The 27,269-nt window shown below is 56.2% G+C and overlaps 1 protein-coding gene across 4 annotated transcripts in view; it reads right to left on the bottom strand.

Moving 5' to 3' along the window:
- GRB7 (growth factor receptor bound protein 7) overlaps positions 1-22,474 on the bottom strand; it is a 39,587-nt gene extending 17,113 nt beyond the window's left edge. For 2 of the 4 annotated variants that reach the window (XM_048830329.2, XM_075123549.1), the window contains exons 1-2: positions 22,451-22,474; positions 21,809-21,899 (exon numbers count right to left, since the gene is read on the bottom strand). In XM_048830329.2, the coding sequence (XP_048686286.2) occupies positions 21,809-21,899; positions 22,451-22,459 (100 nt within the window). In that variant the 5' untranslated portion in view covers positions 22,460-22,474. Of the gene's footprint in view, positions 1-4,667; positions 4,838-14,314; positions 14,490-21,808; positions 21,900-22,450 lie in introns of those variants that run through there. The other 2 variants (XM_048830331.2, XM_048830330.2) reach the window with 2 other exon arrangements.
- Positions 22,475-27,269: the final 4,795 nt, after the last annotated feature.

Below are 27,269 nucleotides of genomic sequence, written 5' to 3'. Positions count from 1 at the left end.
ACAGCCTGTGTCCTGCTGGGCCAGAGGCACCGAGGCCTTTTGGGGAGGGGGCACCCCTGCTCAGCACAGAAGAAGGCTGGATGCACCTTCACCCACACCCCGCGCTGCCGCTGAATCTCCTGCCACGGGGAGCTGCACTGAGGCGCACCCCCCTCCTCCAGCCTGGGGCAGAGAGCACTGCCCTGCTTCAGGAACGGGCCAAGCTGGGGAATGAGGCCTAAGCGCCCATAGGAAGGTTGGGCATCTAGAAACCCCGGGGAAAGGCAGCTGGCAGGGAGCACCCAGGCACCAGCCAAACGGGGGGGATTCCCTCTCTCTGACCTCCCACCCCCAGGGCGCGGCACAGGGCAGCGCAGCGATCACCCCACCCCCACGGTGCCTGCACCCCAAAGAGCCAAGCTGCCACTTCATTGGCTCGGAAAGCTGTAGCTTACGTTACACCAGTGTGGCTAAGACCAGATTCTGGCCCTAACAAAGAGAAAGCCCCATCTGAGGCAAAGCAGGAAGTACCCAAACCTGCCAGAACCCTTCCTGCCCCTGGAGGGCCAGCCGCGTGCCCCTGGAGTGTGCCCTGAGCTGGGGCTGGGTTCCTGTTAGCTCATCCCTGCCGCGTGAAGCGGGGCAACCCCTCCCCTGCTATAGCAACAACCTCGGGCCACATCCCTTATTGCAACTGGGTCAGATGACTCGGGTAAAGCTGACGCCGGCTTGGCCAGAGGCCTGCGCTGAACCAAGATAGTGGGTTTGGGTCTGTTCCCTAGCAGGCAAGGGCTGGAGAGGCCCAGTGGTAAGAGGCCCTGCTGAGCCACACGGGCAAGCTGGCTTGTGCAGGAACCTTGCCCCGCCTGTGGTGCTGTCCCGTCAGGCTCATTGGGTGCACCCGGCGCCTTGGCCAGCAATTTTAAGCAATCAGGCAGGTCTTCTGGGCACAGTTATCCCTATTGCACAAGTCAGTCGGCTAATTGCACATGGACTCCATGCACTCTCACTAAGTGTGCACCAGTCTCATGCACGTGTCACTCAGCTCATTGCACATGGAGTCGCTGCCATCTCAGCCCATCAGCACCAAATTTGGTTTAGCCCTAAAGAAACATTTGCTGAGGCCGGGTATCATGCTCTCTGGCGCCTCCAGAAACGGACCAGTGTCCCCTTCCATCTCCCCTGCTCCGTGCCTGCGCTCTCCGGCAGCCTGGCCAGCTCAGCTGTACCGGGCTTTTACAGGTGCCAATATCCCAGGCTGGCAGCCCATGCTGGGTGTCAATCACTGACTCACGCTGCGGGTTGCCCCATGCTCAGCTCTCCGGTCGCCTGCACTTCGGCAAGAGCAGCTACACTGCTGGCACGAGCCAGAGCCCATCTGGCTACACCCCAGGGGCAGCCCAACGTGCCAGGCACCAGAAGGAAGAACTGCAAAGCCAGAATCAGAGGCAGGGGGCGCTGGCATCTGGCCCCTTTGGCCACGATCCGGCAGCTGGCCTCCACAGGGCACTGGCTCCCAAGTCTGCGGTGGCCCATTGTTTTCCCTTGATCCACAACAAAGGGATGAGTCAGTGTGTGGGCAGGTGACTCAACACAGCCCCACCCTTCTCACTGCAGACCTCCTCCACGTGCTTGTGTGCAGGTGGCCTGGCTAGAGGCTGGTGGGATCTAGAGCCGGGTCGGAGGCAGCGTTCGTGTTTCCTCTGTACTGGGTCCCTTTCCACCTTGCCCAGAGGTTTGTGTTGGCCGTGGAGGTCAGGGCAGGCATTGCCCACACACTCTGCTGTGGAATAGCTGCTACTGGGGCGGGCATGGCCCAGTCTACCCGTCCTGGACCGGGTGCCTCTGTCCAGGCAGATCTACAGACACAGGGGCAATCAGTTAGCTGCTCCATCTAGCTGATCGCTGAAGGGGCCATTGGTCTAACGGGCTAGCAGCCTGGACTGGGATGTCCAGATGATCCCCACTGGCCGCTCCTGGGCTGCCGGGCCCTTCCAGCTGGCCCGAAGACTCTCAGTTAGGAATTCCTAAGGTGCCCATCACCGTGGTGGCTGGGCTCCAAAGAGCCACGGGTAGGTTAGAAAAGCAGCTTTCTGGATTTATCTGTGTTGCCGTGATGTTGCGTCTGCCCCCCTCCATCTGGGTCCAGGGGCTGTCGTGGGACGCGGGGTTGAGATGGGGAAGCTGTGGTGGAGTCAGACAAGCTGGGGCAGCCAGATTCGCCACTAGGCCTGGTGACCACTGAGACAGGCCGTCCGGAGCGTGAAACAGACACTGGGTGGGTTGGATAATGAGGCCAGTCCTGTAGGCTCTGGGGCCAGCTTCTGATCCCTGTTACTCCCCTGACTTCACAGGATTCATGCCAACCCAGCTGAGAGCAGGACGCAAGCCGTTCAAAGCTCCCACGACACAGCTGTTCCTATCAGCTCAGCCGTCTCCTCTTCCTTCCCTCACACCCCGGGAGGGATAGCTCAGTGGTTTAAGCATTGGCCTGCTAAACCCAGGGTTGTGAGTGCAATCCTTGAGGGGGCCATTTAGGGATCTGGGCCAAAAATTGGGGATTGGCCCTGCTTTGAGCAGGGGGTTGGACTAGATGACCTCCTGAGGTCCCTTCCAGCCCTGATATTCTATGATTCTATGACCCCTATTTGCAGGCTGCGACCCCAGCGACAGAGGACTCCCTCGCACGCCCTGGTGTCTCAGCACTGCTGACCACCCTGGGAATGCTTGAAATAATTTGCAGGGCCCCGTGCTGGAGGGATCGATCTGGAGGAAACAGGATTGCTGGCGTCTTCTGTTGCTAATTACATACGTGACCTCTCCTGGCTCCCAGGGAAGGTGAAGCCGAAGCATGGTGCTGGGGAATAAAGACAAGGGAGGTGTGCTCAGCAGGAGCTAGCCTGCCCCGCTCAAAGAGATGGTGGGAGAGAGACTAGGGAGTCTGGTGGGTTTTCAACTACCAATGGCTTTTCATCACCACACCCCGTGTCGCAGGGCAGGGCTTTATCCCCAGTGTACAGTGATCAGACAGCCTTCTGGCTAGCCAGGCTTAAACTTTAAAGTAGTCAGGGCCAAATCTGAAACAGTTCTTTCATAAGGTACAGGTGGGGTACTGAGAAACAAAGTGGCCAAGCAACCTGTCCCGGGAGTCTGTAACAGAGCTGAGAATTGACCCCACTGCTCAACTAGCGTCCTGCCTGCCAGACCAGACTTCCCCTCTAGCTCTGCATGGGGACCGGATGGCTCCAGGGGGCTGGCTGTGGGCCACAGAGCCTGTCACCCGTTTGGATCCCCCGCTCCGGTGAGTGGTAGCCGGATGCTGTCACGCAGCAACCCAGGCCTGCTATGAGTCTGGGGGCCTGCACGACCACAGTCAGCCCCTTTGTCTCTCCAGGGCAGGCTGAGGCCTGTGGCTGGCAGGGCGGGTGTCTCATGGCGAGAGGGAAGCTCGGCCTGCTGATGCCAGGGCTGTGCCAGCCCAGTGGAGATTAGTAGGGGACTCCAAAGGCAGGGGGGTGGACACACATAAGCCGGCCCCTGGTCCCCGATTTAACCCTTCTAGCTCTGCTTTGGGGGGATGCTGTCTACAAGCTAGCTGTCCTAGCACCCCGTTGCCGGGGGCAAGGAAGGGAAGGCACAACAAGCCCAATTCATCCTGGCTGTGGCTGCCGCTGCCGCAGTTTGGGGGAGATACAGCGCCCCCCCTTCCCCCCAGTGTCACGAAACAAACAGGTTTTATGGGCCTGGGAGAACATCGTTAAAATCACTGGAGTATTAAACTGGAGGCGTCTGCAGCTCCATGGGCATGTCGGGGGAGGGACCCTTCCCCTGCCACGCCGGCACCCCCTGCAATGTTAGGCTCCCCGCCAGCCAGTCGGAGCCCCTCCCCACACCAACATCTCCAGCCACAGCAATGTTGCCTATCCAGCCGGGGGTCTGGGCCGGAAGGAGGAGGGAACATCAAATCTGGCCAGGGGACAGGGGCACCTGGATCCTCAGCTTGGCAACTTCTTGCTGTTTCCTTCCCTCCCCCGCTCTGCTCTGACTCAAGCCACCCTGGCCCGAGGGGAAAGGGGCAGGGTTCCTTTAAGGCGGGCCCTGAGCTGTGATTCACCCTCACGGCTTCCTGCCTTTTCTATCCCCGCTCGAAAACAACCACCCACCCCAGACAAACTGCAAAACAAAGCAGTGATCGCCAGGCGGATTGTGCAACGGGTACTACTAGGCACCACCGAGACACTGGGCGTGGGACCACAACCCACCCAACCATGCCGGGCATTTTCTCCCACTGCAGCCCCCTGGCATGGGGGGGGGGAGGCTGCTGCATGGGGGGGAGGTCGGGGGGTAATGGGCAGTGGGTGGCAGATCCCAGGCCTTTGACTCGTCTTGAACCAGAACAGCATTACACTGGGTTTGTGCTTGGATGGGAGACTGTGCTGACCCTGCGGGATAAAGCGTGCCGGCGATCTGGAAAATGGCACTCTTTGCACGCAGGCACGGGGTGACTCTCCGGTAAGCGAGGAAGCCATGGCCTTCGGCACTGAAAGTCCAGGGGCCTTCAATCCTAAATCATTCAGGCGTTTGTGAACATTTTCCCCACTGTCCCCGTCACATGGATGTGATGCAAATCTGAGGCCCTTGTGGTGATTAAATCCTCTTGTACCTTGTACTGGAATCCAGGTGTTTACCTCGGTATCCTGGCAAAATTCCAATCTAGGGTAACTGCATTCTGCTGACCTACATTCCACCCCAGAGATTCAACTGCGTGCAAAATTCTCCTTCACGTCCTGACTGCACCTCTTATATAGTGTCGCTGTGAACTGTTACAAACAGCTGTGACCTTCTACTCCAGAGGTGGCTGCATTTGGGAAAAAGAGGACATGATTCCCAATCACAATCAATCTGCTAAACTTGGGATCCTTTAGTAGGCAACAAATTCTATGGTTTTAAATTAATTTATCATAAAACCTCCCCAAGGAAGAGCAATGGGTTTTGCCTCCAATATTTAAGTGGCGCTTAGACCCCTCTGCACAGGATTGAATCCCCCCTGGAACCACCAGCAAGGTACCAGCCTGAGTGTGCTTGGAGATCTTCGCATAGCACATGAGCGGTAAAGGAAGTGCAGCCAGGACACTGCTTCCCACAGCCTAATGGAGCTGATCATCACTTCCCCCTACCCCGCAGCCCATACACCTTCCTGCTTCTGGCTAAACCAGTTCTACACCTGGACCTCCCCAGCATGATGAACTGCTGGCCTCTCCCTGCTACAGCTCACCCCCTTGGTATCTGGGACATCCAGCTGGCCGGGATGTTCAGACACCAGGTCGTAACAAGGGCGCTGTGTGGTCCTGAGCCTTTGTCAAGGAAAGGAGAGCTCTGCTACACAAGGCCATATTGCTTTGCGGGGCCTAGGACTAAGGGGTGAATGAGAGAAATCAAAGGGAGTATCAGTCCAGAATAGACCAGTGGTCCATCTGGCCCAGCATCATCCCCCTAATCTGGAGGGCTGGATTAGCCCACTGGTGCCATTCAGTCTGCTATCCCCCCGTTCCCTGCTGCACAGGATCAGAACCCTGTGTCACACCTGGTCTGCCACAGCCAGGCCCAGCTGGTCCAGTAACTTGCCTCAGATGATGACTAAAGCTGGATGAGTCAGAGGAAGGTGCTGTTTTCCTTCCACCCTCATGCAGCACACCAAGCTCTGCAATACTGTCCCAGGAGGGCAGGTTCCTTCCTGACCCCTGTAGGTAGCCGTCGCTTTGTGCCCTGCAGCATGAGGATCAATACCTCTCGTGATTGTATCCTAGTAGGTGCCAGGCTTATTCAGATAGCGCCTCATGGCGCATGGATACAGCCACCGGCTCAGACTCAGGAGGGAGACGCCCAAGCCCAGCCATTAGCTCTGGCTGGAACAAATCCTGTAGCTGCCACAGCAATAAACCTGCGGAGGGATGTAATCCAATTGGCTTGATTCCTTGGCTCCGGTTTAAGAACCCTTTTCTACAGTCGAGTGCGTTTCTGGGAAGTCCCAAGGTCGCAAAAAGCAACTTTAGTTTGATGAGGAACAGCAGGCACTTGTAAACAGCGATGCCAGCTCTCCTCTGCAGGGGCTGCAGCTTCCCTGTGCTGGCTCGGCCAGCCCTGAATCATGCCCCTGCTTCAAGGCTTCTACGGGGCTTTGCTGGGGTAGAGGACCAGCAGAGTGCAGATAATCTCTGGCCATTCCCCACCCCACCTCACGGCTCCCGCGCCCAGCGCCCCCCCTAGCTAGGGCAATGAGGGATCGGGTCTTTGCCTGTTTATGCTTGTTCTGAATGTGGCCCAGTGGGTCTGTCCCTGCACTAGATCCTCAAGTCCCTGGAGAAGGGGCTGCTCATTTTGTGCAGCGCCCTGCACGCTGCCAGCCCCCAGCAAAGCATGAAATATTGCAAGGCTGAGGTTCATGTCCGGCGCCTGAAATCTACAATCTGCCCTGACTGTGGCACTGGGGGGATCTGGGAAAAGGAAGGAATCCTGGAGCCAGGCTAGAGTCACACGGGGGCATGTTCAGAAGATTAGGGAGAAGCGTGGAGACGCATCTGTGTGTGGAACTCAGCCCAGCACGGCTGCTGCTTCATAAACCTCCCTGCGAGCACATACCGTACTGCAGAGCGAGCGAAAAGTATGAGCTGGATTAGAGCAGAACCCATGAGGGGCCGAGAAGCAGACAGAGCCCTGGGGTTAAAGTCCTCTGATGAGCCAGAGGCTGCAAACACAGCAGAATTTCTACAGAGGGGAAAACATTCTCCCCATAGACACATCTACCGATCTGGATCCAGCATACATATACGCTTGGAGCAGGAGACTGGTGGTCAGGCCTCCTGGGCTCTAGACAGGCCTCTGCCTCTGGCACACTGGGTGACCTTGGGTGAGTCCCCTCCCTTCTCTGAAACTCATTTTCCCCAGCTGTAAAATGCAGGTGAAGATACTCACCCTGGATTGTTAAGCAAGGGTAATTTTCAGGGATGAAACGGCTATAGAAGTGCAAAGCAAGGTAGGTACATTTCTCTGATGTCATATCACACATAGCATCGTGCATGAAACACCACACAGCATTGTATTTCTTACACGCCCAAAATACCTGATTCATTAACTGTATTACACTTTACAGATATAATTTTCAAAATGGCTCAAGTGATTTAGAAGCACAAGCCTTATTGACCTGCAATGGGACTTGTGCTCCTAAGTCACTTAAGAGGCTTTTGAAAACCCCACCCCAGATATCTATCAGCACCGGGCTGCTGCAATCACAAGCGCTTTCAAGATGTTTATAATAAAAGTGTCATGTGAGTGTGAACCAATCATGTACATTGTTTCCGGTTTATTAGTAGCCTACACAGAGTTCAAAGGGATTTGCACCAGTATACAGGAAATGTTAGAGTCTAAAGTTTGAACGTTGACTCGACGGCTAATCCAGTAGCTACCAGCAACAATACAACCCACAAGAGCGTAGTGTCATATGAGACTGGAGTCACGCTGAGGGCTAAAACAATGACCCCAAAGCTGAGGAATGACGGTATGTTTACACTGCACTGTGAAGCCAGGTGTGTGGACTCGGTAATTCCAAGCATGTGCTTGAGCGTTCATACTGCTTTTAAACCTGGGTTTATGATTGCCGGACCTGGCACTCACAGCCGTGCTGACGCGTCCACGCTGCACAATGACGGGGCCGGGACCCAAGTCACAGGGGGACTTGGGCTCTGATGACCCACCCCCCAGCAGGGTCTGAGGACCTGGGTGCTGAGTGCTCGCTGACCTGTCAGACTAATTTATGTGTGCACGGAAAGGGGGGCTTGGGCTGAAATCAGAGACAGAACCCAGGCTTAGCGTGCACTAGAGACACAGCAAAGGCTATAGGCTATATATATGTGGGCATTAAAGAGCTGGAGAATTGGGTTCAGTGCCCTGTCTCTGCCACAGGCTTCCTGTGTGACCACGGGCAAGCCTCTTAGGACCAGATTCCTAAGGTATTTAGGTACCTAAAGATGTAGAGAGGCTCCCCAGCAGGTGCCTAAATACCTTTAACCCCGTGGCCTTTAGTCTCTTTGCATCTCAGTTTCCTGTGTGCAAACGGGGGCAATAGACCTGCCCTACCTCACACGGGGCGCGAGGAGGAATGCAGTATCAATTGTACCAACGCTCCAGTGTCTCCGTGACAGGCACCTTGCAGCTAGGTAGAAAAATAGCTTATGTCCAAAGGCGTGTCTGCTACAGTTTGATACAGGAGTGTAGAAAAGGGTTAATGCCTTTAAGAACCTGGTGGCTGGTTGCAAGGAGCCCCAGGATCCTCCCTAGTTAACATATTTTCTAAAATATGACCCATCTTCCTAATCTAAACGTGGCCCAAATGGAAACACCAAGAATGTACCCGCCCTCTACGTACAGCCCAGGAGCAAGTTACTACTTATAATGAGCACCAAGCTCCCAGAAGCCTCAAGATCAACAGCCTGTCATCACTGGTCTCCGGCAATTTACAGCCTTGCCGTCTCCTAGTAACTCTGGCCCTTCATTCCTCTGCCAGTTTCTTCTTTTGACATAAGCACTGGCACAAGGACTTTTGGTAACACTTTGCTGCCTCAGCCGATGCTCTTTGTCACCTCTCAGGTCCTGATCCTGCTTTTATCCTTTACACAATGCCGGATCTGGCCCCTTTTAAGTGTTAGAGCAACCACTGCACCAATGTATTGCATGGACACAGGGAAATACAAGTTCTCTCACACTGGTATAAATAGGAATAACTTCCTTGACCAACAGAGGCCAGCATCAAACTGCAATGAGAGAGGAGGATCAGGTCCCACAGATCATAGAGGTCCAACCCTGCACAATAATGCTCCTCCCTGATCCAATAGGGGACGTTTTCTTCCTGGCCCCCAGTTGCGTGAAGGGTTTGTAACCAGAAGCAAGACAGTGTCATGGTGGCCCAGGACTTCTTGCCATGAAATAAATTCCTGTGGTCTGAGTTTGTGCTGAGGCACCATGCCAAACGAAACCAGCGAAGGGCTGAAATTAACCAGCTGGTCTGGGTAGGTTCTTTAGTTACCGGTTCAAAGAGGGGAGGCTGGGGGTCCATGGTTCCAGAGCTCTGAAGACACCATAAGCCCTGCTTACACTGTGTCTACACTCCGGAGACTATACTGGCTCAGCTCTGTCGGTGTTGCTATGCCAGCATAACCCCATAGTGTAGACGCCACCTACACTGGCAGAAGGGGCCTTCCACCTCCCAGAACGCTTCTAGCTACATCAACGGAAACATTCTTCTGTCCACATAGCTGCGTCTACACTGGGGATTAAGGTGGCACAGCTTCGTCGGTCAGGGAGTTGCTAGGCGCTGACCCAAGTTTTAAGTGTAGACGATTTAATTCCCTTTTAATCTGGATGTGGATTCTTAGGGTCTGCCTGCTGAGTCACAGGCCCGATTCCTTCCACCCCTCACCCGGGGGACCTGCCCCAAAGGGTTACTTTACATGACAATCACAGAGGCACTGGGGGTGGGGGCAGGGGTGTCACTCTCCAACCTGGCAAAAGCAGGGTTGAAAAGAACTGCACCACGTCTCTGAATGCGTTCCGGTGAAAGAAGGGGAGACACCACCAGAAGAAGCACTATGCAAAGAGTGCAGATAGATAGCCAGATAAGGTGGGTGAGGTAATATCTCTTGTCTCTCTAACATCCTGGGATCAACATGGCTACAACAACACTGCAAACCGAAAGACAGATGGATACTCGGAGACATCAATGCTTCCAGCATCTAAGCTGCACCTCAGAAAACCAGGTACCCGAATACTCCATCTAAGAGTTTGTTTCTTTGATCTCCAAGCACCTCTACAAAGGGCAGCTGAGAGACCCAGGCATGAAGTGTAGCAGGAAATTGGGCCACTTGCCGCCCACTCCTAAATTTGCAAACTATTATGCTTTCTGCCTGGGAGCCTAGTCCTGGAAAACAACTTCCTGGCTAAAGGCAAAGCCACTGGCTAGGATGCAAAACACCCCCCGGCCCCCAAGACACACACAGATGCATAAATAAAAAGAGATCCATACAGACACACATCCACACACAGACCACCAGCACATAGACACATGCACACATGCAGACGGACCACACACATGCACGTGCAAACACAGACACACACCTCTCTAAAAAAAACCCCTGATGAAATCAGTACACGACCAACAACAGCACGTCCTGGAGAAAGCAGCCCCATTTAAAGTTTAATTTGTTCAACAGGCCAAAGCGAGAGGTTCATTGATCTCAGGGTTTAATCATTCATTTCTTATTTACAGTCCCCAGGGAGGGGGGCATATTTGTCTCTCCACAGCCCTTCTCAGGTCACTGCCTGCCCAGTAGGGGAGGAAGCTTGCAGTCCATTGTCTGTCTCTGGTCAAGGTCCCAGGCTCATGCTCTCTCAGGAACAACTTCCCAAGATGTTTGTGCTTGAAAGTTCACGTGTGTCGCTGGAGGGGGAGCAATTTCAAGGCCTGGCGTTGCAAAGTGGCTTTCCAAACAACTAGATTCAGAGCTTGGTTTCGCTGGTGGAAATCTAGAGTGGACCCACTTACTGTGGATTTAACGCAAGTCAAACTGAGGTTGGAGCCTGGTTTTCTAAGTCCAGGAATCCGCTCACTTTCCGCTGAATGCAGCCACCTCTTGGGAGAAACACAGCAGCTGTTTTAACAGTTGCTGCAATGCAACACAAGAGTTGAAGACGATTGCTGCGTCCAGTTGAAACATGAAGGAGAATTTAAGGCGGCAGAGCTGGAATTTGGCTAGAATACAGGCCTGTAATGCAAAGCATGAGCAAAATGATATGGCCACAAGTGACTGGGACCTTAGTTTTACATCTCCCCTGAAACACAGCTAGCTTGTTATGATTTGCACTTATCATCACAAATCTTCAGATTCACGAATTCTGTGAATCCTGAGCTGTCAGCAAACAAGAGGAGAGACAGGAGCCACAAAAATGGATCAAGACACCTGGTTCAAATAGGTTTCAGAGTAACAGCCGTGTTAGTCTGTATCAGCAAAAAGAACGAGGAGTCCTTGAGGCACCTTAGAGACTAACAAATTTATTTGAGCATAAGCTTTCGTGGTCTAAAACCCACTTCATCGGATGCATGCAGTGGAAAATACAGGAGGAAGATATATATACACACAAATAACATGAAACAATGGGTGTTACCATACACACTGTAACAAGAGAGTGATCACTTAAGGTGAGCTATTATCAGCAGGAGAAAAAATCCTTTTGTAGTGATGGTCCAAATAGTTTGAGAAGATGGCCCTCGAGTCGGCATCCTCCCCAGACCTTGCTGCAATGGGCAAGTGCAGACTATAGAGCGGCACCCCGGCGTGGAAACAGCTTATCCTTGGCCAAAGACTGACGGATCAGAGCTCTGCAAATGGAGAATCTGACTGGAGGGCTCAGAGTGCGGAAATGCACTGGTATATGGGAATCAAATGAAGCCAGAACAAAGCACGAACGCACTTCCCTTAACCTCACAGAGAAACACTGTCTGAGGCTCCAAGCAACCTGGACGCCATGCCTGAAACTCAGCCCATCCTCTCAACCACCTCCTGCAAGACGCTGCCTCTGGGACCTCACGCATCTGTGTGAGCTCCTGCCCCATGGGAACCTGAACAAAATGGCAATGAACAGCTGTACTGCCAGGGCAAACAGGGACGCCGAGATTGAGACGGCCGAGAGCACAGAACTGGATGGGTGGGAAGCCCCCAACCAATCACTGGCAACATCCTGGGTTCTAGAGTATGGTGCCGTACACGGGCGGGTTCTTGACTTTCTAAATTTCCAATCAAAACAAAGAATCTCTCAGGATAGTGCAGGCTCTATCTAGAACCTCAAACATTTTGAACTTCGTGGGTTTTCAAACTGAGAACCGTTTCGAACTTCCTGGGTTCTACAGTGAAGACCACCTTAAACCTCGGTGGGTTCTGGATTTTAGAGCCCTTAAGAACTTTCTCTTGGACGGTAAATGCTTTGGGGCGGGGACAACAGGCCGAATTCTCAGCTCGTCTAAATCAGCAGAGTGCGATGGATGCAGACGGGCTGAGGCTCTGGCCTCATGACTTGGGGCGCGTTGTGCACTGCTTGCATTTATCAAAACCCAGATAATATCAATAACTTCACGGGCTCAAGGAGCTCGGTCCTTTTAGAACCTCCCAGGCTCCTGGATTTTGAACCTTTTAAAATCCAACCGTGCCCATGAAAGCTGTTTAAAGTTTAAAGACGACTAGAGCAGCTGCCCAGCCTGCCCGTACGGGCCTTAGCGATGGTTGACAAAGCACCAGCAACAATCAGCCAGAGCGCAGCACTTCTTGGCTCACGGACGAGCTGCTTCTTTCATCCCTGCCCTGAATGCCCCAGCGCCCTGCAGCCTGCTGGTTAGCTCAGGACAGCCATGCCTGGCTGAGCTGATGGGCTGCGGGTGGGGAAGACGGGTGCCCTGGAGCTTAATTCATTGGATGTTCTGTCCCTGCCATCCGCTGAGAGACCATCCAGCACTGACTGACGGCCCCCCAGCAAACACAAACCAAGGGCTTTAATCAGTAACTTGTGCTCTCACCCACCCCCACCTCCCAGCTCAGCCATTAAAGCTTCTCAAAGGAAGGCTGTCTGCCTGAATTTCATGTGCAAGCAACTTCCAAGTGGTGCCAGGCCACAGCCCAGCAGGGGTTGGGGTGATTTCGACCATAGGACCGAAGGGCACTGCCTGGGAGGAACCGAGAAGTCTCCCAACCTCATCAGGAGCAGAACTCTTGCCTGGCAGCTGCGTGGATAGCCAGACTCTGGTTCACAGACCTTGGGGGGGTGTTCCCCGATTGGTCAGGCAGCACTCAAAGGGTTAATGGCACAGAAAGGGACGATTGGCTTTGGGGACAAAGCCCTGCCGGGCTGCAGGAAGGATGTGGGTCCTTTGTTGGCATCCTTGGACATGGGCTCAGCAGCAGAGGAAATGACCCGAGGGAAGAGGCCAAAGCACATCTTCCCCAGCAGGGCTCAGTCAGGGACCTGTTATGCAGACAATTTCATTGATCAGTTCTACAGCCCTCCCTGGGGCCCAGGCAGGCTGGCTTGGCCGGCCCCCTTTGGCTACACTGGAGTGGGCTTCCCTTTGCGCCATGTCTTGCTCATCCGCTGCCCTGGCTCTGAGCAGGATGACGAGACACCCAACTTCGCGCAAGCGGATGGGGCAGGAGTAAAGAAGGGCTCCGCTCTTGTCTCCCAGCTTCCGTGCCCTTCCTCTTTGCGAGCTCAAAATCCAGCCCTCAGAAATGTCCTCCAGTCATCGCCGTTCTCATCGGTAACCTGGCCCAGGGGGATATTCCTGGGGAGAAGCCGCTCCCGCTAGAGGCCTTATTGTATTTCCTAGTCGGGCCGTTTGGTCCTTACCCCCTGTTCATCACCATGGCATCAGGTCAGCACTCGCTAGCATCAGATTGCTCACTACCAATGGTGCCTGTTTGCCCTAAGTGCCCTGGCCACAGCCTGAGCATCGCCTGCCCCTACAGGTACTTTCCAGCATCCTGGGGCCAGCCCCACATCATGGAGGTGCCAGATTCACGCGTAAGCCAGGCAGCTGGAGACGATGGATGGAGCACAAAGGCGGAGGCCAGCAAGGGCCCTCAGCTGCTGAGATAATAAACCCTGCACACAGTCAGGTGCTGGACTCTGGGCTTTCGGGGCTCCAGGTTCGCTCCCGAGACTCACAGTCAGCCCCCTGGCCCCGCAGGGAAGCATTTGTTCCCTAGGTGACGACGTCGCTTGAGGCCCTGGCTTCGTTAGGGTCTGCCCTGCAGCTGCTGCAGCCAGAAACAGGTGCTCCCCGGGAACCCCTCCCTGTGACTACTCCCTTCCCGATGGCAGACGGGGATCCCGTTCCCGTCTATCGCCCATCCCTGCAGACACCCCAGGAGCAAGGCACCGCGCAGGCCCCAGCTCTCCTGCCCCGAGGGCCTCCCCTCTGCCCGGTTCCCGTCTCGCTTGGCTGGGCTGGGGGGGCAGGAGCAGGTGAGGAAAGCGGGTCGGGGGAGAGAAACGAAGGGGAGAAAAGTAGGAACGGAGGGAGGAAGAAGGCAAGGAAGGGGAGGGTGGAACAAAGAACCCACGGAGAGAGAGAAGAACTATGGCGGCAGAGAGAACGCATTAGTCTGAAACGAGGGATATTGCCCCCAAGCCTTGCCGGCTGGAGGAGCATCACGTCACACCCCTACCCTCGCCCCTGCGTTACAAAGCGTGCCCCGCGTCCCAGACTAGTGTTTGTTGGGAGCAGCCAGCCGCCTACCTGGCCCCGGCGGTGGGGGAGACGCTCCGTCTCTGCTGGCCTGACGGAAAAACTGGGGATTCCTGTTCCGCTCTAGTCCTTTATCTACCTGCCCCGCTGGCGGCTGGCAGCACCCGCCCCCTGCTTGACATCACGCCGGGGAGAGGGAAAACAGCTTCACTGGCCCGGCAGGATCAACAAAAAGCCCCGTGGCAGGTGCAGGGCCCCGCTGCGGCTGCCTGCTTTGCTATTAACTTTGTAACTCAGTAGCTTTGTTGATCACTCCCCCCCCGCACACCCTCCCACGCCCGGCCCCTTTTCCTTAGCTGACCTTCTAGGATTCGGCATAGCCGGGAACTGGGAGATGCCAACTATCCCCACGCACCCCGTGGTCCCACTGTTTGCATCAGGCTTTGTCCCAACCTCGGAGGACCCAGGGTAGGGTGACCAGATGTCCCGATTTTATAGGGACAGTCCCGATATTTGGGGCTGTGACTTATATAGGCGCCTATTACCCCCCACCCCCTGTCCCGATTTTTCACACTTCCTGTCTGGTCACCTTAGACCAGGGGGATGCTGGACCAGGAGGGAGACAGGGTCGTGGGTTCACTCAGCCCGTTAGGCCTTGAAAGAGCCTGTGATCACCATGGCCCTGGAGAGGGAGGCTGGGCTAGTGGCTAAGGCACAAGGCTAGCAGCCAGGAGAGCAGGGTTCGCTCGGTGTGACCTTGGCCCAGTCTCCTCATCGCAGTTCCCTGCCCTCTCCCCCGTCACAGGCTTAATTCTTCAGGAGTTTCTTAGCAGGCTGTGTGTGCCCCTATGGGAACAGACCTCTCTGCGACAGGCCTTGCCCTCTGGGGGTGCCAACCTGCCTTGCGACCCTTTGCGGGCATTTCGGGGGCCGCAAGCTGCCCTGAGCAGCCGGGGTAGGGGGGTTGGGTGGGAGGAAGGGCAGCAGTGCCCCCTGGAGACCGATTGCTCCAAGCCACTGCCGTGTGTGCTCTCCCTGCCCCCCACCCGAAATCTCCCCTTTTGGCGCCATTCACCCTGGCCAGGAAACGGGCCCCATTCTGGATCCCACCCGGGGCAGGCTCTGCCCAGTCACTAAGGAAAATAAATCCTGGCTGTTCCCCGCCACCAAACACAGGCATTGGGGATCCTATATCCCGAAGGACAAGACGGGCCTGCAAACCACCTCTAGGGCGTGTGAGGCTTCTGCCTTGCACAGAATCGCCCCGGCTCCGAGCCCCGTCGCTCTCGCTGGCAGGAATGTTCCCTGGAACCTGCCAGCTGCCGACGGGCCCCTCCCTGGTCCAGACGAGACTCCCACACCTCCGCTCCCTGCCCTGAATCAATGGGCCCATTGTGCTGGGGCAGGGTGCCCATGCCCTATGGCAGCCTGTGTGGTTAGTGCCTCCCCCTCCCTGCCCGGCTGGGTGCGTCTCCCTCCCACCGCCCCGGCATTGTGAACCCCGCCTGACTGATCGGCGGGTGTAAGGGGAGCTAGGGGAGAGGCACAACCGACAGTGGGGATGCGTCGAGGTGGGGAAGGGCTTTGTCCCCCATCCTAGGCCTTTCCTTGGCACTATGGACCGACCTTCAGAGCAGCCCTGGATGGGGAAGCACCTGCCACACCACGCTTTCCCACCAACCCCCTCCAGCTCTGCAGCTTCCCTGGGGGCGTCTGTGTCCTTGAGTCCCACATTCCCCCCAGTCAGGCGAATATATTTCCATGCCACTCCTCCCCAAGGCAGCGCTCCCGACCCCAAGGGCGGGTGCCACCCGCCAGGACTTTAGATGCCAGGCACCCACCCAGGCCCGGAGCGGCAGCTGCTTACAAGGGGCAGGTCCAGCTGTTGGGATTCCAAGGTGGTCGGCAAATCTGGAGTCCAGCGTCCTGGGTCCAGGGGCGCTTGGGGGGTGACAAGGAAGGATGCTGCCACTTGGAACATCGAAGAAGGCCATGCCTAGCGTGGACAGATGCTCTGCAATATTCCCTCGCGTGGGCTGGCTGATGCCCAGCAATGCCAACCCACAGCCCCCTGGCTATTCCAGCCCTGGACTGCCTCCCACAACAACTCTGCCTGCCCCTCAGTCTCGATTCACAGCCCTCCTGCCACTCCAGCTCTGGGATCCCCACGCAATGGAGGCTCTGCTGTGTCCAGTACCCCCGGTGCCCCATTCTCCTGGTCTGATCTCTGTCTCTTCCCCTGTCCGGGATTCTCCGTGCCCCTTTGAACTTGTGGGCGGGTGCCAGGCTGGGCCAGCAGCCGGTGTTACTCAGCACTCTCATTATGGATTTCATAACTCGCAGAGGGCCCTGTCACTGCCTGGCCCCTGGCCAAGAGCAACATAGGTCCGACCTGCACCATTCAGGGCTCGCCAGGGAGACAGGCGGAACTGCAGCAGCTGTGCCATGCCCGGGCCCAGCTGCTTGGACCTAGCACGCTCCAGGGTATTTATTACCCTGCCTGGGTATGGAGAGAGGGCTGGGAGGTGCCCGCCAGCCCAGATGTTAGTCAGGCACAGCTGGAAGGCGAATCTGAACAGTCACAGAACAGAGCCGTCTCCATCTCGTTATCAGTGGGGGAAATCTCAGGGCAGGGGAAAGGGCTGCCCTGCATATCGGGCCTCTGTACCGTCTCCCTCTCCATACACAGCCCCCTTCCAGGGTCCGGGCTGATCCCTTTGCTCCTGCTGCATGTGCTCAGCAAAGGGGCTGGGAGTCCCCTGCGTGACCTGGCACCGGGGCACTGGGCTTCGTCCTGCCGAGCTTATCTGCCCCTCCACGTGCTGGGGGCGTGTGCCTAGTATGCTCCTGGGCCCCGCGCAGAGGCGTGACGCAGCTTTGCACACGGCGGTTGTGCACAGTGACTGTGCATAGCGCATGTATGTGTGCAGGGTCAGGAATCAGGGCCGACGGCAGAGCCCAGCTCCGGTGACCTAACCAGGGTAGCTGGTCTGTAACAGGCTGCCTGACTGGTGGGGAGAGTCAGCGGACTGGTCTTAAGCCAGCAGCATACACAGGTCACTGCTTGCTTCACCTGCTGGAATAATTTATTCACAGACATGATAGTGCCTGCAGCCCTGCTCCTGCCTTCGATCCAGCCTTGCCTTACTCCAATTAACCCAGTCCTAACCGCTGGCTCTGAGTGCTGACTTCTGCTCTAACCACTCGGCATGACTGCCCATGTCCTCAGTGGTGGGTGTGCATAGTCCGTGTCTGAGTTCAGGGCTGGATGCGTATTGCAGGTTTGTACATAAGACCATAAGAGCGGTCAGACCAATGGGCCATCTGGCCCAGTATCCTGTCTCTGACAGCAGCCAACGCCAGGTGCCCCAGAAGGAATGAACAGACCAGGGAATCATCAAGTGACCCATCGCCTGTCGCCCATTCCCTGCTTCTGGCAAACAGAGGCTAGGGACACCATTCCTGCCCATGCTGGCTAATAGCCATTGACCGACCGATCCTCCAGGAACTTACCTCGTTCTTTTGTGAACCCTGCTCTAGTCTTGTGCAGGATGGCTGTGCAGGGTGCAGGTCTGAGTGTGGGCGGCGTGCACTGGTGCATGGTGAGTGTGCATTGTGGGCATACGTAATACTGGCTTGCAGGCAGGCGACCTGTTTGTGCCCCCACATGCTCACACCCAGGTGCCTTTGCGGCTGCAGGGGTGCCCCCTCCAGGTGGCTGGTGCTCTTAACAGAGAGACGTTGTGCGTGTGCCCAGCCAGCAGCAGCAGAGTTGTAAATCTTGACAAAGTGCTGGGACAGCATTTTCCACCAGACTCTTGTGCAATGTGCAGGGATTAATGTTCAAAATTCAAAACACAATCAGTGCCCCCCCCACCCCCGCCCCCGCCGTCCTCTCTCAACCCCGGCCGTGGAAGAAACAACTGTGACAGATGGGGAGGCTTCAGAGCTAAAAAAGACCCACCCACCCATGGTTCTGCAGCGCTCATTCCCCACTTCTCCCTCTGCAGCTGGAGGAGAGGGCTTGGGTGGGGACGGCGGATGCTGTTAAAGCAGCCATCGGCCTTCATTGGGCTGGGGGAGGCAGCCCCATCCCCTGAGTGTCTGTTGCCCAACACCTGGCCCCAGCTCTGCGGGCTAAGTCCAAGTGCTGATCCTGGCTCTGCCCCCCTCAATCTTGCCTCAGGCAAGTCACTTTTCTGCTCTGTGCCTTGGTTTCCCTTGCTCTGGGGTCGGGACAGCAACATGGGGACAGGGAATCAGGCTTTGTCTGTTAATTCTGTGCAACGCCTGGACAATCCATGACAATGCAGAAGTCAGTGCCTCAGTTTCCCCTCCCACCCTGTGTCTGTTCAGACTGTCAGCAGTCTGGGACAGGGACTGTCTTGCCCTAGGTTTCTGTGCAGTGCCTGGCTATGCAGCTGGGTCCTCTGCATTCTGCTGCCACACGAATAATAAGCAATAATCCCATTAAACCCATTCTGAGGGGCATGGGGAGCTGGTGTCTAGACCCCTGGCAACAGGAGGGCTTGGAGCACTCTAAGCTGGCCAGATCCCTCGACAAAACGCTCCACAAATCACAGCACCCAGTGGATACAGAACCGGACTGTAGCAGCCGGATTTCCTGGCAGGAACCTAATGCAGAGTCCTGTCCTCCCCTGCAATGCTGGCTCCAAGCACTGCTCCATCCAGCCTGGTAGGGCTTCTCCCGCAGCACCATGAGGCCTGTTACCCTGCAGAGGCCTGAACCTGGAGAGGAAGGGGGAGTTGCCCATATTGCACTGGGCCAGTTGCTCACTGCTGCCCTTTCAAGTGTGGGGAGTAGGTCAGGATTCCTCGCTGGTCCCTGCGCAGATGGGTCCATGCTGATGCCCCTTTCTGAGTCCGGAACGCACCTTCCAACAAAGCCCCTGTCCAGATCACCGAGGACAGCATACTAATGATCTCTGGGCGATCTGCCAGCGCACACAGCCCCAAGCAAGCAGTCTCTCGGCTCTCTGCGCCAACGCCCTGCTAGGGAGAAGCGTAGCCTGGAAAGCAGTGCTTAGGCGAGACCAGTGTCCTCTAATGACAGGAGCTGGCCGTACTTTTCCCCTTCGGCAGGAGAGCGGAGCCTCTAGTCTAGAGGGTAATAGTTGACTCTTCTGTGGCAGGATCTCTAACCACTTTACAAGCTTACTCAGCCTTCTGCTGGGAAAGAGGGGAGGGTCGTTCTGCTCATTATTTTACGGATAGGGAAACTGAGGCACGGATATGTTTGCACAGCACCTAGCACCTGGCCCATGACTGGGGCTTCTAGCTGGCACCTCAATTCAAATAATTAATAGTAAGGGACCTAGCACAGAGAACTGGCAATAGAACCCGGGTGTCCTACTTCCCAGGCCAGGTGACTTGGCCACAGAGAAGCTGTCACTAAGTCAGAAATCCTAGAAGTCCTGGACTCGCAGTCCCCTGCTCCAATGCGCTAGGAACTGCTCTCTTTCCAGAGCTAGCTAGGAATAGAGCCCGGAGCCTTGAGGCTCTGTGCTGGCCCTTAACCAGAAACCACCATCCCTTCTTCCGAGAAACAGTCAGCCCTACATCCGGCCAGTTTGGGACTCTCCCAGCTCTGGCCACTCTGCCCAGCCCAGTGACCATACCCAGGGCACCAGCCCTACCTCAACGTCTGACCCCGTCCGCTGAGACACAAGCCACAGAGATCAGCTAAAACCAGCCCGTGTGGGTGCGTTCCACCCCCTCCTACTCCACCCTCATCGTCAGTCGAGGCTGAGGCTGCTCCACCAGGCTGAGAAATGGCTTGCTGAGAAGATGCAGGGCGGGAACTCCTGGGAAGGAATTGGTCAATCAGCCTGACCAGCCAGTGCCTCCTGCCAGGCACTGAGTCAGCATCCCAGGCTTGGCCCTTGGATGTGCTGATGCTGGTTATAGCCCTAGGCTGGGACTCTGGAGACCTGGGTTCAATTCCTAGCTCTGCCCCAGATGCCTTGTGTGACCTCAGGCTAGTCATGTCCCCTCTCAGTGCCTCAGTTTCCCCCCACTAAAGGGAGATAATGATTTTCTTGCTTAGTTAGCTCTTTCGGGGAAGGGACTGTCCCATGTAGATGCAGCACCCAGCAGTCTCTAAGCACGAGTGTAATACTCCCAGAACCCAAGCAGATCCTCTGCTCAATAAATCAGCTGCAATCCAGCATCTCCTGCAGCTTCCTCCTCCCTTGTCGGGGCTCCTACCAGGAGGGGAAGGGAACAAGCCCTGTAAATTCCCCATCCCTGATTCATGCTGCCTCTCCCATTCGCCCAGGCTGCTCTTGGCCTGTTCCCCCACCCCTCTGATGATTCCAAAGAGCTTTGCACGTGTTAACCCCCTGCCCCTCTCACTGGGAGTGGAGTCAGGACATTGATCCCCCTTTCACAAGTGGGGAAACTGAGGCAGAAGGGACATGTCCCACATCATAGAGCTGGGAATAGAACCCAGGAATCCTGGTGCAGAGTCCCCATGTCTAACCGGTAGACTCTGCTTCCAGAGCTGGGAATAACAGAATCTAGGAGTCCTGGCTTTCAGTCCTGAGCTGGGATTAGAACCCAGGACATCCCAGCTCCTCACTCAGTCGCCCGTGTAGCCACACTGGTGTGCTCCTTTAGCACCCGTGGGTGGAGCAAGAGCTTCTGGGTTCTGCCTCTAGCCGTTGCCCTGCTGGTCCGCATGGCGGAGGCGGGCATTGCTTGAAGCCGTCTGTGGCCCAGGGTCAGTGTCAGCCTTAATTCCCGGCTATTCACAGCCCCCTCTTGCTTTTACCCAAGTGTTGCAATTACACAGACTGCCCACCGGGTGGCAGCGCACTCGACAGAGGCCTGCGCCCAGCATGGGAGCAGGATTAGATCACTGGCTGGGTGTTGGAAAGCGGGGTCCCCAGCAATGGGAGCATCAGCTGGGCCGCTCCCCCAGGGAGTGCGATGCAGCCTTGGCTGGGCAGGGTGGCCCTCCGAACACACGGCCTTTGCCTCAGCGCTGTTTGAAACGCTCCTGAGCCGTCTCTTAGCAACAGTCCCGCACGGGTGGGGCAGAGTCTCCTGGCCAGGCTGTGGGATTGCAGTGCCCGGGGCCAGGAGCTGGGCTGGCCGGCGGGGATGGTGGGGGGCAGCGTCCGGTGCACTCCAGGGAGAATGCAGCGCTCGTGGGGGGCTGGGGCTTAGAGCCCAGGGCAGGGAGCCAGGATACCTGGGTTCTCTCCCCAGCCCCGTTTCCCCATGTGCGGGGCAGGGAGGATGACAGTGAGCAGGGTTGTGAGGCTCCTTGGGACCCTGTTTCGCAGGAGGGTCTCTCAGCTCCCGGGGTTTTGTCACTGGCAGGGCTGGATTTACACTTTATGTGGCCCTAGGCACTACCTTCATTCCCCGCCCCCCCTTCCCTACAGCTGACCTTTGTGTTTTCTGTAAAAAAAAATGAAACTTTTAACCCACTTTTAACTTTTAGGTACCCCGAGGCACGTGCCTACTGTGCCTAATTGGAAATCCGGCCCTGGCCATGTGGGGCGGGGAGTTGCCTACCTTTCCCCTGGCTCTGAGCGGCGAGGCGGAGCGATCTCCCTCGGATCCAGGCCCGAATCCTGCGCCCCGACAGCCCCATCTCCACATTCTCCTGTGGGAAAGGACAGGAAGGGTCCCTCAGCCCCAGCACGCACAGCTGCCCACGGGGCGCCGGGAGAACACCGGGCACCCAGAGGGAGAGCCACCAAGTGCAAACAGCGATGCAAAAAGCTCCCCAAACCCTCATGAGCCCAGAGTCCATGCAGCCCTCAGCTTCACTACAGTGACAGGGGAGGGCCATGGGAACTGAGTGGAGGCCCCCCTCTGCCTGTCTAGATTCTTATACTGCACCCATCACCATGGTGTCTGGGCATTGCTCTTAGACGGTCACTGCATCCCACCAGGCCCTGCCGGTGAAAGGCTCTGGCTCTCCCACACACACACACACACACAGCCGTGGTGTTGGCTATAGGCATTTTATGTGACACCCTCTTTTCCCTCCCTGGTGCCAATTGTCTATAAACAGCAGTGACCCTGAAATCAGTGCCAGGACTCCCAAGAGTGGGCCTGAGGGACCCACTGACCAGCCCCCCACAAAGAGAATTAGCAGTAAAGTGAGAGACTAGAATCCCCCATCTGTCGGGGGCAATGAGCCCACCCTACCTCACCCATGGCGCCCACTTCCTAGCGCTCGCCTTCCGCGTCCTCTTGTCCTCTCCTAGCAGTTATGACCATTTCTGTTCCAAACCACCGGCCCCAGCTGGGAGCCTTATCTGGGCTCTTGGTTTGCTGTAATTTACCAGCTATAGCTCGCTGCTGCTGCTGGCTTTGTGCAGAAGGGGAAAGAGAGACTGAAGGAGAGGGATCCTTTGCACTGCATCTGCACAACAACCCCCCCCCCCACACACACACATACACCCCTACCAGCACCCACAAGCTCTTGAGGTGCCCCCTGCATTTTCTGCTGTGAGCTGGGGCACACGCCTTTCTAGACCCCCAGCGAGGACACGTGTTTTAACCACCTACAAATATCTTTCATCAGAGAATCTCATTTTGCTTATCGAACGTGAATTAATCCAGCCTCAAAGCCTGCCCATCCTTCGAGGCCAAGATCAGTAACTTCACTTTGCAGCGGGGGAAACTGAGGCACAGCATGCTGAAGTGACTTGCGTGTGGCCACAAAGTGAGTTAGTGGCAGACCTGGGAATGGCAGAAATTCTGCCAGCTACACCTGTGCTCCACCCCACTTGGCAACACTCCCTCCCATAGCTGGGAATAGATCCTAGGAGTCCTGGTTCCTAGTCACCTGCTGTCACTAGATTAAACTCCATCCCGAACACAGGCCCCCAGCCAGAGCAAAAAGGAGCAGTAAAGTTGGCCTATAATAAATTCCATTTTAAGCAATGAGTTAATTTAACTGTGAGTTTTTCCTGGGAAACTAATAAGAGTCTAGCTAATCCTGCAAAATCTCATGTTTGTTCCCTGCTGGGGACCAGATTGGAACCTAAATGTTAAAATTTGTACAGTGCCTTTCACTGAGAAAGATCCCAGTCCGTGTCCCAGGCTGTATACAGAACAACTGAGGACGCAGCCACCTCTGGGGAGGTGGGGTGAAAAGTAGCGATGGGAAGAGAATAACTTGGTGAAGAATTCAGGAGCAAACCCCTCAAATTAGGAAAAGCACCAGGAGTGTCCATGGAGGAGGAGCTGGATTTTCTTTCTTTTTTTTTTTACACTCAGCCAGGTGGCTTTAGTAGGAAGCTGATAAAAGGCACTGGGAAGGCTGTGGGGTCCATAAGGTGGTCTCTTTAGCTGTGGGTCTCAGGTTGGTTTCACTATTGTGCATCTTCCTTGTACAATAACCTTGCAGCCATCAGGTGGGGAGAGATTGGTTCCATTCCTGGTCCCATCACTGACTTTCTCATGTGGCTCTTGGGCGAATCCCTTCCCCTACCCCTTTGTGACTCAGTTTCCCAATTTGTAAACTGGGGCTGAGGGTATTTACCTGCCTGCCTAGCAAGGGACTGCGGTCATTAATTGTCTGTGAGTACCAGCCCTGGCTTTTATTGAGGCCAATTCGCACAGACTTGTAGGGATAGGAACTCAGGGTGATTTGTGACTGTCTGTTCCCAGGCTAGGGTCCCTGTCCGAACATCCCACCCACCCTACAAGTGTCACCTCATCTTGAAGCCCCCGGGCAGACGTCTGACACTGTCAGGAGAGTCTGCCAGAGGCTGCTGTAGAGCAATATACGGTTCTCTGCTCCCCAAAGAGACAGCTGCCTCCAGTCCCAGCTCAGCAGAGCAAGAGGCCAAACAGGGCCTGAACCCAGGTGTCCTACCGAATGGCCCAGGGCTCTGGCTGGAAGGCCGATAGGAGCTTGTCTGTGCAGGCAGCAGAGCTCTCTTGGGGGCCCGTCTCAGACTGGAACAAGTTCCCGTGGGAGCCAAGAGCCCTCCCAGATCTCCCTGCCGTCGGCTCCTGGCGCAGCGGGCACTCCTGTCAGCTGCGCTCGCTGATCTCTGCACAGAGCTGCACGGACGTTCCCAACCCAAAGCCTGCCCAAACAAGCCACGTCAGGCCCAAGACACCCCCAGGCAGCGGGAAAGAGAAGGGACCACAGGGGACGGATGTTAGCCGTGTCGCTTTGTGCACAGGTGGAGGAGGGTGCTCAGGTACCGGTGACCGGTGCAGGATAAGAACCTGACTAGATTAGTCAGCCCGCTGCTAAGGGAGAAGAGGGGTGTAGACGTTCTTTCGGGGGGGCTGAAAGTCCCTGAGAAGCAGGAATGGGGAGGTGGAATAACAGGTTCCTCGCTGGTCAGGGCTCAGCTCAGTTCCCAGGTGGGCCCGCGTCCGCATCCCAGCCCTTGTCACCCTCCCACTGGAGAGTCTCAGCAGAGAGGTTCAAATGAGCCCAGGGCAGGGCCTGGAGGAAGTTCTGTGGATAATTAAGGCCCCCCAGTCTCCAGGGAGCCTTTAATTTCACCAGGGCTAACTAAATATTTGGGAGGAGGAATTTCTGAGCCAGGGTTGCCAATCTGAGGCGGGCTCTTGCATGGAGTTAATTTGCAGCACAGGGTTTGTCAGACTGGATCAGACCAGAGTCCAGTTAATTCAGTGTCCCGGCTCCAACAGGGCCCAACATCAGGCATGAGAACCCCTCTAGTGGTCACTTATGGAATAACCCCCATCAGTTAGAGGCGATCTTGCACCCTGAGGCCAGCAGGTTTATTTCCCATTCAAAGTTTCCTCCTGGTTATTTTTACTCCTTTCGGTTCTAATGCCAGATATTCTTGTTCTCTATGTAAATGCCAATCCTTTTCTAAATCCCGCTAAGCTCATTGATATCATGTGGCAGGGAGTCTCACCGGCTAATCATACTTCATCTGAAAAAATATTTCCTTAAATCTGTTTTAAATTTGCCTCCTTCTAATTTCACTGACTGTCCGATTTCCCCGACCAAACATCACATGCTCTAAAAAGCAGTGCCATGCGCATCCGAGCGGTGCTGGCATCCAGGCGGGATTCAAACGGGATGAAATGAGGGGGAATCTATGGCTCCCTCCCTATCCCAAACTCCTGCCCAAGGGAAAGAGACCTGGCTGGACCAGTAGATGGCGGCACAACCAGGGCTGAGGCTGGATTGGAGCGGTGATAATGAATGAGGATGTTTCCCACAATCCCCAGAAGGGGGCAGGGGTAACCCCAAATTGATCAGAGTACAGTCCCTCCACCTCTACCGTCCTCCTCCCCCAAGGGCCCCAGTGGTTGGGATTGACAGAAGCTCCCGTTTTACTCTCCCAAGCCCCCCAGGATTCTCAGGCGAATGGTCCTGCTGGCAAAGCAGCCGTGAGATCTGGGTTCCTTTGGAGGCTGGTGCCTGCCAGCCTGCTCAGTCCAGCAGGGAGAGTCGGCCCTGGCGTCCCGAGGAAAGAAAAAGCCGTTTATAGCTGTACAATTACAGCGCTGGCTTGGCTGCTGCCGCCTCCCGTTCCCATGCAGCACAGAGGCTGAGCTTAGGTTTCCAGGAACAGAAAACTGCTTTCCAGGAACATTCAGGAGAGCAGCGATTCCAGGCGCCTTTGCAAGCCCGGCCTCCTGGGGAAAAACCCAACAGGACGCAGCAGGATGGCACGCCAATCCCCCGGGGCCGGGAGCAGCCGAGTGCCAGGCCTGGCGAGCCGGGGCTGCTCTGCATCAGACCCATTCTGCTCCCCAGGCTGTTCTTTCCCCTCACTTCTGCGCCCCGCCCCACTCTCGCTAAGGCCGTAGTGCAACCCGCCAGCCACGGCCACGTGGGCTTCTTAGCCCGAGCCCGCTGGCTCAGAGAGCAGCCAGGTCTGGCTGGGCTTTGCGTTGTGTTGTCCCCCGTCGTGCCCAGGGTTTGTCTACACTGGAAAGAGAGGGGTGCTCTTGACTCCCGTTAAAATAGCAGAGCAGACAAAGCAACTGTGCTGTCAGCTCCAGTAAAAGCCCGGGGGGCAGCCTGGGGTTGAAGGCAAGCTGCTAACCCCGGTTCAAACTGCCGTGCTGCATCCTGACCGCTGCTTTAACCTGAGGTAAAACCCCTCTGTTCCTGCAGCCTAGATGCAGCCTCCGCGCAGATCCGGTGGCAGCAAATCTCGCAGACCCCCTGGTCATCAGCAATCCTGCTGGACCATGCAGGGGCTGGGGGCAGCTGGGGCTTGGTGACGTGGGGCCTGCCGCCGGCTTTGGCCCTCGTGGTCAGTGTGGCTCATGGATATGGGCTCCGTGCTGCTCTCTGTACCGGGCCCAGGGCGGTTGCTCTTTCTGATGCCTGGAGGGGAGGGTGTGGGGCCATCAGAGAGCACGGACAATGGCACAGGGTGAGGGGGACGACAGCAGCCTGATGGTGCAACGGGGGGGGGGGAGCGGGGGGAGGGATAGCTCAGTGGTTTGAGCATTGGCCTGCTAAACCCAGTGTTGTGAGTTCAATCCTTGAGGGGGCCATTTCGGGATCTGGGGCAAAAATTGGGGATTGGTCCTGCTTTGAGCAGGGGGTTGGACTAGATGACCTCCTGAGGTCCCTTCCAACCCTGATATTCTATGATTCTATGGCAGCGAGGGTCGATGGCACGAGGCAGGAGAGAGGAAGGGAACCTGGGTTACCGGCTTCGGCTCAGCGTCTGGTCTGCCTCACTGGGCAGCGCTGGCTGCTGCGGGTCCCCCGGAGCTCTGAGAAGCCCCTTGACAGAGGTCAGTAAATCAGCAACACAATGTGCCATTACCACTGGCCCTGCCAGGCGGAGGGCAGGCCCGGCCAGAGCCCCCCCGAGATGTCTGTACTCCACAGGCCCCCTGTGCAGGCCTGACCCCTCTGGGCCCTGCGCAGAACCACTCCCACCCATCCCTGGGTCCCAGCTCCTACAGCCTGGGGTCAAACGTGAGCAGGCCACAACGCTCCCGCTAGCAGCCAGGACAACCCTACGCCTAGCCGTTCCCCTCAGCACCTGCACCC

The sequence above is a fragment of the Caretta caretta genome, chromosome 27 (genome assembly GCF_965140235.1).
Source record: "Caretta caretta isolate rCarCar2 chromosome 27, rCarCar1.hap1, whole genome shotgun sequence".
NCBI classification, from domain to species: domain Eukaryota; kingdom Metazoa; phylum Chordata; order Testudines; family Cheloniidae; genus Caretta; species Caretta caretta.
Note: the sequence above shows the minus strand (reverse complement) of the source record. Positions and strands in the feature narration are given on the sequence as shown.